Source organism: Chelon labrosus (assembly GCF_963514085.1).
Source record: "Chelon labrosus genome assembly, chromosome: 6".
Taxonomy (NCBI): Eukaryota; Metazoa; Chordata; class Actinopteri; order Mugiliformes; family Mugilidae; genus Chelon; species Chelon labrosus.
This window is the reverse complement of record NC_140342.1, coordinates 21,052,629-21,062,735: the sequence shown is the minus strand read 5'-3', so window position 1 is coordinate 21,062,735 and position 10,107 is coordinate 21,052,629. Positions and strand designations below refer to the sequence as shown.

Below are 10,107 nucleotides of genomic sequence, written 5' to 3'. Positions count from 1 at the left end.
TTTTATTTATTTATTTATTTGAGGAGCCTTGGGAGAGTATAAATTTCAGATATAAACTTGCACAATTTGTGTCCAACTTGTTTTTTTATTATTTATTCCTGGCAGAGCAGAGAGGCTCCATTTTATTAGCAACGTGCGAATGTGAAAAACCTTTCAGTAACAACGTCGCTGCAGTAATTTCCTCCTCACATGCAGTCGTGCAAATGGCACACTACTGTAAAATACCTCTCTTGTTGCAGGGCTGCAGCCTGGTTGCTTGTTTTTCAGATATCCATGTGATCAGGAGGATTTGATAAAGGAGCATTTTTGGCAAAGCTTCACGGTGCACGCAGCAGCAAGTTAAACCTGTTCGGCAAAGATGCCCTGGACACTCCCTCGTGACGGTTTTAATCTGTTAAGTTATTGTTGGAAAGTTTAGAAAACCTCATAGAAGTGTGTTTAAACTGACCTCTAGAGCTTTAAGATGCTGCGTTAATTAATTTATTAGTCAAATTAATGTTTTCTCTAGGCCTAGAAGTGATTAAGTCTAACAAAACCAGAAACAGCCTTTAAAACATTCGCTGGTTGGTACTTTTTAGTTGTAGAAAGAAGCTAAACAAACCCTTAATCCCAGAACACTGAGGACAAAACCACAGACCTCATTCCTTCCCACACCTGACTCATTTTGTGGTTTACTTAACAAACGAAGGCGACAAAGGACAAGTTCAATGTAAATCACCTTCATGCATTCAGGACAAGAGCAGCACACTCATGTCAGTCAGTGTGACTGGTCGGCCTCCAGACGCTCATTAGGAGCAGTTAGTGCACATGTTGCTCGGTGTGTCGGAGGAAAAGAGATGTGACTGTACGCTCCCCCCTCTCCTCAGACCTGACAGCGACGTTCCACCAAACGTGGATGCAGATGAGTGACTCGGCTCGCCTGTCGTCTGAAGGAATGATTTTCCTGAGAAATGTGCGATAGTAGTTATTCAGCGCTTAGAAGTGAAGTCAGGGGCAGGTCGTGTGTCCAGAAACTATTTACTGAGTCTGCGTTAGAATATTTATTTAAATTGAGCATGGTTTAGTCTAAAAGAAACAAAACATTAAAGTTAGTTTAGACGATGCCTAAACTGAACAATATGAGAGCAAATTTTAAAAGAAGTTAAAAGAAGAAGACAGGGGGAATCTGTTGGTTTAGATCCGCCTGAAAGAAAAAACATAAATCCATCTGCTAAAAGAGATCAACATGGTGAAGTTTGTTTATTCCGTGCGAAAACCAAAGGGTCCAAACAACACGCCGTGGTTATTATGGGAAGTCGTGAGTTAAACTATTCAGTAAACAGTTTGTATATGTTTGTATTGAAAAGAAACCGCAGTTCTTCGAATGACTCAATCCCTATGATCAGCCACAACATTAAAACCACTGACAGGAGAGTTAAATAACACCGACCATCTTGTGACAAGTCAGTGTTCTGCTGGGAAACTTTTGGACCTGGCATTTGTGTGGATGTTACTTAGACATGTACTCCCCCCCCCCATCTAGACCAGACCAGGCCACCCCCACCCCATAGCAATGACACTCCTTGATTGTCTCCACCTAACCCAGGGAAGATTCAGTAATGGTCAAGACAGCATCGAACTGAGACTGCACCCAGATGTCATGCAAAGCAGTCCTATTTTTGACTTTATGTAAAAATTCACCCATGTACTGATGTCAAAAGGAAGAGAAAATAGCTACGTAGACTTAAACTGTTTTTTGTTCCAGGCTGTAAACGTGTTTATCTCAAAGATATTTTTAAACAGAGATCTATAGGGATTGACTCACTCTTGGAGCCAGCCTCAAGTGGCCATTTAAGGAACTGCACTTCATTTTTCGTCCAATTAAATCCATGGACGCTTTAAGTGACAGGTAGATGTCACCCCAGGTTCCTAGTTGTTCACCTAGCCATCACCTAACCACCTCATCTCCAATCATGCTCCACCTCTCTGTCCATTTTTATTTTTTTTTAACTAGCTGGGTGTTAATTCGAGTCGGGCACTACACTGAGCTTCAAAACCTCTCTTACTGAATCTTATGATTGACGTCATTAAGGGTTCGTTCATCTTTATATACCGCCAAAGACAGCAAATGAAAGCAAATGAAAGCATTTAATATTTAAATTAATAAACCAAAACATGACAAAACTTGTGTCAATAAGTTTAATTTGGCATCTCTGTTACAACAGGGTCTCCGTACGCACAGTTTTTCTCAATACCCAGGTTGAACCAGTTGCCTTTTCCTCCTTTATAGGCACTGGTGACTATTCTCGCCCAGCCATGCTCCCCCTGAAAACAAGAAAACAAAATTTAATATATATATATAAAAAAACATTTTCTTCTTGGAGGCAGAATATGACTTTTTCATTTTTCCTACAGCTGCACAATCAAAACAGAATCAACATGGCTTGAAGTGTGCAGACCAAGCCGTGAAATACGCACCCAGAACTCTCCCCAGGAGTTCCTGACGACCCAGTACTCGACGCCGTCTTCGTCCACGCCCCACCCAGCCACAGATATGATGTGATTCGGCAGAGAGAGGGGGTGGAACTCGGAGAAAACCCCTCCCGAATACGCCTCCAGGCCGCTAGTCGCCATCAGGGCGCAGCTGAAAGACAAACAGAAGAGGATCTTGGGTTTTTCTTGTCTAGTTCTTCAATCACGAATATGAATCTTAGAAGAGTTATGTTTTTTTTTTTTTTAGCTGTGGTTTGGTTGGAAAGAGTTTGCACTTACAAATTAAATGCGCATCATGCAGTGTGGGAGCGTCACAGTCTTTGCTTTGAATCTACAGTCAGATAATCTTATTCACACAGTCTTAGATATTTCCAGCACAATAATTTTTGAAAAGTTAAATCTCATCTGCAGGTTATTACGAAAGCAACCCACAGACGTTTAGAGAACTGATTAATATGGCAAGAATTAATTTAAAGACAATAAAAAGATGCCAAATCAGCATATGTTCAATATTTTAAGGCCTTTAATTCATGAAACATACTTCACATTACATTAGGACTACAGCCAGACTAACGTTCTCAAAAGTTTTTAAGAATCATTAAATATTTATCTATTATTAAAAACGTCACTGAGATGAAGAATCACTACATGTTGAGTTTCCACTGTCACGCAGAAGAATTAGAGACGACTCTTTCTACCTGATGGGCCCGTTGGTGAATATTTCCGCCTTCATCTTGTCTCTTCCTGAAACCTCTCCGTAGTCTCCCACTTTCCACAAAGTGTAGTTCTTCACCACGTCGCACGTCTTGAAGAAGGAGCACGTTCCACACTGGTTAAACAGCACACACTCTAAAAAGAAGATCATTTACAGTAACATTAGTTACAGTTTCATTATGTTTTATGAAGTTGAATTTTAACATTTTTAACATACTGTTGTGTAAAAATAACCTTCATAAGTGCTGCAATATTATAGATTTGATTAGTTACTTCTTCTTCTTCTGTGTTTACTCCACCGCATTTTAGGGAAGTAAATCGTAATCGTTCCCACAATAACGTCGCCCCCCCGCATTTAAATATTTGACTTTACAACTAAAGTTAACTCATTCATTTAAAATACAGCAGCTTTTCTCCAGACCGATGCAGCTGAAGTTCCTACAACACGCTGCAAGGACTCAGGCCAAACTTTCACTCAGGCCTCAGACTTGGACTCGACAGCAGATTCTTCCAAGCGAGCGGCCATAATGAAACTCATTGTTCCCCGGGGAGACCGGATGGAGGAGGACTGAATGTCTTGAGCTCACAGAGGAGTGAAGGCCAGCTGTGAGTCCGCTGAGACGGACTGCAGGGCCTTTGCAGCTCTCAGACCGGATTGGGAGGTGGTTTGGGATGCATCTGACCACATTCCTTTGGTAGCGCGAACACACAATGAGTCCTGGTTCACAATAAAGACCGCCGACTCAGCAGGGGTGCTGAATGTACCCTCATTCACGCAACACACAACGTCTATTACAACCGATCGCCTGAAAAGCAGCTGTTAACTAACTAGATAATAAATAAATAAATAAAGATTTGACCCGAGTACACTGTGTGTGATTCCGTGATAAAAACATATCAGAATGTGGTTAATTATTGATGTGGTTATGTTGATGTATAATCAGCTGTTTGTGGTTTTGACAGAGCAGTAGCAACCCATTAGAGATATATACAGAGTATGAAACTGAGATTTGATCTCCAGTGCTGGCTGGGGACGCATTTTAATGCCAGGAGTGAACATATGGACTTAAGGCTGCCCACTTACGATCAGCTTGTCCAGGTCGGATGCTAATGCAAAGTCTGAACAGAGTCTGTGACCTTTTCTGTCTAAATAAGTTCTGAAGGTCCAGGTTGCTGAATTTATCTGAACTTTTCCACAAAAACAAGATTAAAAAAAAAAAAAACAATTCATAGAAGTGACAGTAGTTTTTTTCTTCTTTTCTTACTAAACATGTGTGAGTTCAGTGAGAGAAAGAGATTTTACAGCTTGTTTTAAAATGTGTATCATTTCTCAACGTCATGACACAGATCAATTAGAGAGAGCAGCTGTTTCATTATCCTATGTCTGTGTTCATTTGCATGCAGAGCCCGAAAACTGTGATTGGATCTCCAGAGCTGGCCGGAGAGGCATTTAAATGTCAGGTGCGAACACAGCTGGCCAGCTGTGTTCAGACTGCAGAGGTTGCACATTAATGCACATGGTCTGAACAGGGTCTCAGTCTCCTTGGGAGTCAGAGAGTTGCAGGAGAGATGAGCCACTGAAGGGGAGCAACTAACTAACTCTCTGGGTGTCGCCAGTGTGGCAGCTCACCGCTCCGAGTGTTTCATATTGATGTGTGAACAAATGGATATGTTAAATGCACCCTATGACCCTGGGTTTATCACTGATGATGTGTCAAAGCCGCATCACATGGGGTTACAACAAACAAACTACTGTCAATGCTCAAAAGCATGTGGACACCAATACACAGACGTTTAACATCTTAATCCAAACTCACAGTTGGTGTTCAGTAGTCCTACATTGTACACAACGGATTGTTGTTTTCAAAAATGGATGTTAACCTGCCTGAAATATCATGAGCTGCTGTATGATTTCTCTTTATTAAAACTACTCGTTAAAAGAAAAGCCTCTGAATCTGTGTCCACATACTTTTGGCAAATAAGTGTAAGCAAAAAAACAACTTTTTTTTTTTTACTTTGGTTTATGGCCTGGTAGTTGTTGCAGGTTTCATCAGGGATGCCGCTCTTGTGTGCGTAAGCGTAGACTCCCATGTGATCTCCTCCGTAACAAGAGCCCGCCCTCCCGCAGTCTATCACGTTCTGGACGGACAGGTAGGCCGAGGGCCACGCTCCCCCGCGCTTGATGTTGATGCGGTCTTAAAACAAAAGCACGACAACAACAGATGTTACCGGGAGTCTTTACCCCGGCCTCAGCTTGCTCACCGTGCCGCCAAATTTTGTGCAATTAAATGAATTTAGATTCATCAATTCGCTCTTCCTCCATCCCTCAGTTGTTATGGTTACCAGCTAGCGCACTGGTGGATCCCATGGCCCAGCAGGAGCCACAGTACTGCGGGATGTGCTGGTTCCTCGTGACGCTCACGTAATTCTTCCCATCGATGTTCCTCCAGTCCCACGACGGAGGAAGATCCTTCACCTTTACATACTCATGCGGCCGGGGGTACGTCCTAAAAAAAAAACAAGACGAGAAAAAGGTGCAGCTGAAATCATTAAAGCTCCTACGCACACCTCCTCAGACACAGAGGTGGTGCTTTTTTCTCTTTTACTAGTGTGACTAATTATATCTCCTCTCAGGACTGCGTGGGCCGTGCACCGGCTGCGATTGATTCCCAGTTCCTGCAATATCCTGTGGGTGCTACTAACCGAACAGGATATTGGGTTGCGTTTCTCATCATCTCAAACCTCAACCTGAACAGAAGCCGAACCAGCCGGAGTTAAGTGAAAACAGCTGTGTGTGTGTATGCGTGTGTGCGCCAATATCTTAAACAAATTAAACGAGAACAATCCGCCGTGTTACAAAAGGATTAGAGTGTAATCCTGTAATGTGTACGAAGAAATATCTTAAGTCACGTATATATTTGATGTTTTCAGGGAGTTTCTCAAAGGGAGAAAGGGAGTCACATTAACAGATTAAGAAAACAAAACTGCTTTTGATCTCAATAACTTTCTTTTCAAACTAGCACAGACCATTACAGATAATCAGAGAGGGATTGTTGGAGAGGGCTTTTGATGAGTTTAATGGATAATAATTACTTTGTACGCCATGTGGAAAAGGCCAGAAACACCCCACTGGCACGGATACGTTTGTGAAGCGGTGGCATTTTGATAATAAGCGGTGCTGCTGATTGTTTAGTGGAGAAATTAGAGACATGTCATTGTTCATTATGTTATAGTCAGCGGTGAAAAACAATACTATGATACTTTAAATTACATTACAGAGGGAAAATATTGTATTTTCTCATGCTCCCTGAACCACTCTTTCACAATCTGAGCCCCATGAATCCTGACATTGTCATCTTGGAATATGCCCGTGAACATCAGGAAAGAAAAAATCCATTGACTGAATAACCTGGTCATTCAGTATATTCAGGTAGTCAGCTGACCTCATTCTTTGCACACATAATGTTGCTGAACCTAGACCTGATCAACTGCAGCAACCCCAGATCATAGCATTGCCCCCACAGGCTTGTACAGTAGACACTAGGCATGATGGGTGCATCACTTCATCTGCCTCTCTTCTTACCCTGATGCCCCCATCACTCTGGAACAGGGTAAATCTGGACTCATCAAACCACATGACCTTCTTCCATTGCTCCAGAGTCCAATCTTTATGCTCCCTAGCAAACTGAAGCCTTTTTGTCGGTTAGCCTCACTGATTAGTGGTTTTCTTAAGGCTACACAGCTGTTCAGTCCCAATCCCTTGAGTTCCCATCACATTGTACGTGTAGAAATGCTCTTACTTTCACTATTAAACATAGCCCTGAGTTCTACTGTTCAATTTGATTTCACCAAACGTTTAAGTAATCACAGATCACAATCAATTAGGATTTTTTTCCGACCACATTTCTTCCTGATGGTTCTCCACAATCCTTCCAGTTTTTAATAATGCGTTGGACAGTTCTTAACCCAATTTTAATAGTTTCTTCAATCTCCTTAGATGTTTTCTCTGCTTGATGCATGCCAATGATTTGACCGTTCTCAAACAGACTAACATTTTTCCCACGACCACATGATGTGTCTTTCGACATGGTTGTTTAAGAAATGAGAAGCTACTCATTGCATCAGTTGGGGTTAAATAACTTGTTGCCAGTTGAAAGATAATCACCATGCTGTAATTAGCCAACAGGAGGCTCGTACCCATTTGCTTAGTTAAATCCAGGTGGTGACTGTTTTTTTTGGCCAGACAGTGTATTTTTATGCTACTACTATGACTAGTATGGGTTTCCATTAACTCAAAATACTCACTCTATTTCTGTCTCTCTGTTTTATCCAGATGTATGGATGAATTCATCTTCTCTCTTCTTCTCTTCACTGTCAATGCTCAATGTCAATTCACTGTTTTTTTTTCATGTTGCTTGAAATAAACAAAAAAAAAATAAGTAGCTCCACCTTTAAAAGATACAACTAAAAGATAGAAAGGCGTTTCTGTATGTTTAATTGATGCATCAGTATTGTAAAAATTTCATACACTGTTTTGCCAGTTCATTAGGTACACCAGTGACAATGAATGCATCATAATACAACAGTCCTGCACTAAATCTTAGCTCCATGGAGGTTATGGTATTCTGCATTTGTTTAAAATAACTGAGAGAGTTTATTGAGAACATATCGCCATTTTTTTTCTGCAGAACGAGTACTACTAGCTACTTTACTTATATTATATATATATTACACATATTTTCTGAGAACATTTCTGTGGGTTTTTGGAATTTAAAACTCTTATTTGTAATGCAGTATTTTTTACTTGTATGTACTAAAGTACCTGAGTACTTCTTCTACCCCCATTTAAAAAATAAACATGACCCAGAAACTCTTTGTTATGATCACGTGATTTCACATTTGACTGGAGATTAACGATATATCTGCACGACTGGGTAATATACTATTACAGTAATCTCACTACTAATTCCTACATAAATAAAATGACCCATTGAGCACACATACACAGCTAAATACGTTTTACACTTTTCTTCACTATGTAATCCAAATCTGAGGAGTAACGTCACTTTTGCTCAGAGCAAAACAAATATTTAAACTGAGCCACTGTCGCCGTACAAAGTGTTTATTATCTTGGCACTTACCTGACAAACGCCGGTCTGTCGTCTGTGATGGGTTTGTAACAAGGCTCGGATATAAATGTGGAAGAGATAACTCCCAGAGAAAACGCAAAACAGAACACAAATAGGAAAGGTTCAACTTTAGAAGGCGCCATCTTGGCTCCCCCTGTTTCCTCTGACGCAGTGACGCAATCATTGCGCGCCCCCTGTCGGCCAGAGACAGAGACCAACGGCGGTTTCCTAGTGCTACCATTGACTGTATGAGTGCTACTTTACACATTTTAAAGGGAATTACTGTAGTTTTTCACTGCCACATTTATTTAGACAGTTTCATATTACAAATACAATATGTAATCAAGTTATTTATTATATTATATGGTGAATTTAAATACACAACTGTAAAAAAAACATTTGAAACTACCTCCACCTTTACACTTAAATTGATGCTCAGTAGCTGCAATCAATTTCTGTAATATACATCATTTTAAAAGGGGTCATTCTGCATATAAAGTCTGTTTGCAAATGCACATATCAGTGTTTTTCTTTATGTCAGAGCATGAGATCAACTTAAACAGAATGAATAGCTGCGTTGCTATTGGTGCAAAATGGACGATGAAATGCCTTGGGCCCCAGAGTCCAAGTATATTTGACTTTATATAAACATTTATTTATTTATTATTCCACTGTAATTGAAATTTAGTTTCAGAATATGCTGCATTAATGTATATTTTATGAGAAATGCCTTCAAGTGAGCCCTTATTTTTATCCTGATTATTATTATTTTTATTATGAGGTCTCAGACCAAAGTTTTATGTTAATTTTATTTTCTAGGTAACCTTTCCTCGCACATGAAAGTGACATTTACAGCATCACTTTGGAGGACAGACAGGTGTGATTGTTAGAGTCAGAATACTTTATAAATCATGTTATAAAATAAGCAAGTGATTATTCTTCTGCTTAAATATTAGTATTGTTTAATTACTTTACTGATGTGATTGCGCACTTTATTTTTCAGCTTTTCCCCAGAGTGATCAATAAGGGCTCAAGTGTTGGAGCAGCGTAGGTTTTGAATGCTCAGCAGAAAACTTTTCAATAACATACTTAGTTCTAAGTTACAATTACATTACACCTAATGCAGCGCAGATGACTTGTTGGGATATCATGGAGAATATGCAGCTCTTAACAAGGTTATTGTGTTACGGGACGGGGATGGACAAGCGCTGTTTGTATTTTGTGTGGGGGGGAGGCACCATTATTTGTACTTTAAATGATTGAAGATTAGATGTGCATTAGGAACCCAATGAAACCTCAACAGGAACACTGGATAGATCACTCACCAGTTCGTACTTATCGTACGATAGTCCGTCTTCAGTGTTGTAGTCTTTCTCCTGAGGATGATGACGCTGAGTGGTGCAGCAGTAAAGCTGTGCAGAAAATGTGTTACAAGAAAATGGTGTGATGTAAAAAGGTCTCACTTGTATTATACTTTTTATTTATTGTTTTTTTTTTCAAACTCCTTTCTGTAAATGCATTATTTTGGGTGAGATGCATTCTCTGATGCTTTATTATTTACCAGTATTCAAATATTAATTTTTTTTATTTTATATATATATATATTATACAGTGATAGATAAAATAGTATTAACACACAATAACACTACTACTTCTAGTACTACTACTACTACTACTACTACTAGTAATAATAATAATAATAAGTCCCAAATAAAATAATTATGTATTCATGTATTGTGCTGAGACACTGATTATTAAAGTATATAGATTACACTACTACTACTACTAATAA

General features: G+C 39.7%; 1 protein-coding gene across 1 annotated transcript; it reads right to left on the bottom strand.

The window, feature by feature from the left end:
- Positions 1 to 2,164: 2,164 nt before the first annotated feature.
- LOC311490095 (cathepsin Z) lies at positions 2,165 to 8,471 on the bottom strand. Its single transcript, XM_084547453.1, has 6 exons — positions 8,328 to 8,471; positions 5,530 to 5,693; positions 5,202 to 5,381; positions 3,171 to 3,321; positions 2,458 to 2,623; positions 2,165 to 2,304 (listed from the first exon to the last, which is right to left on the bottom strand). The coding sequence occupies exons 1-6, from the start codon at positions 8,456 to 8,458 to the stop codon at positions 2,179 to 2,181; spliced, it is 918 nt and encodes a 305-aa protein (XP_084403579.1). The 5' UTR covers positions 8,459 to 8,471; the 3' UTR covers positions 2,165 to 2,178.
- Between the last annotated feature and the right edge of the window lie 1,636 nt (positions 8,472 to 10,107).

Coding starts and splice junctions, on each gene's coding strand:
- LOC311490095 (XM_084547453.1), bottom strand. CDS start 8,458: ATGGCGCCTTCTAAAGTTGAACCTTTCCTATTTGTGTTCTGTTTTGCG. Junction 5,382..5,529: donor ATCCACCAGTGCGCTAGCTG/GTAACCATAACA, acceptor TTTTGTTTTAAG/ACCGCATCAACATCAAGCGC. Junction 3,322..5,201: donor CTACCAGGCCATAAACCAAA/GTAAAAAAAAAA, acceptor TCTTCTTTTTAG/AGTGTGTGCTGTTTAACCAG.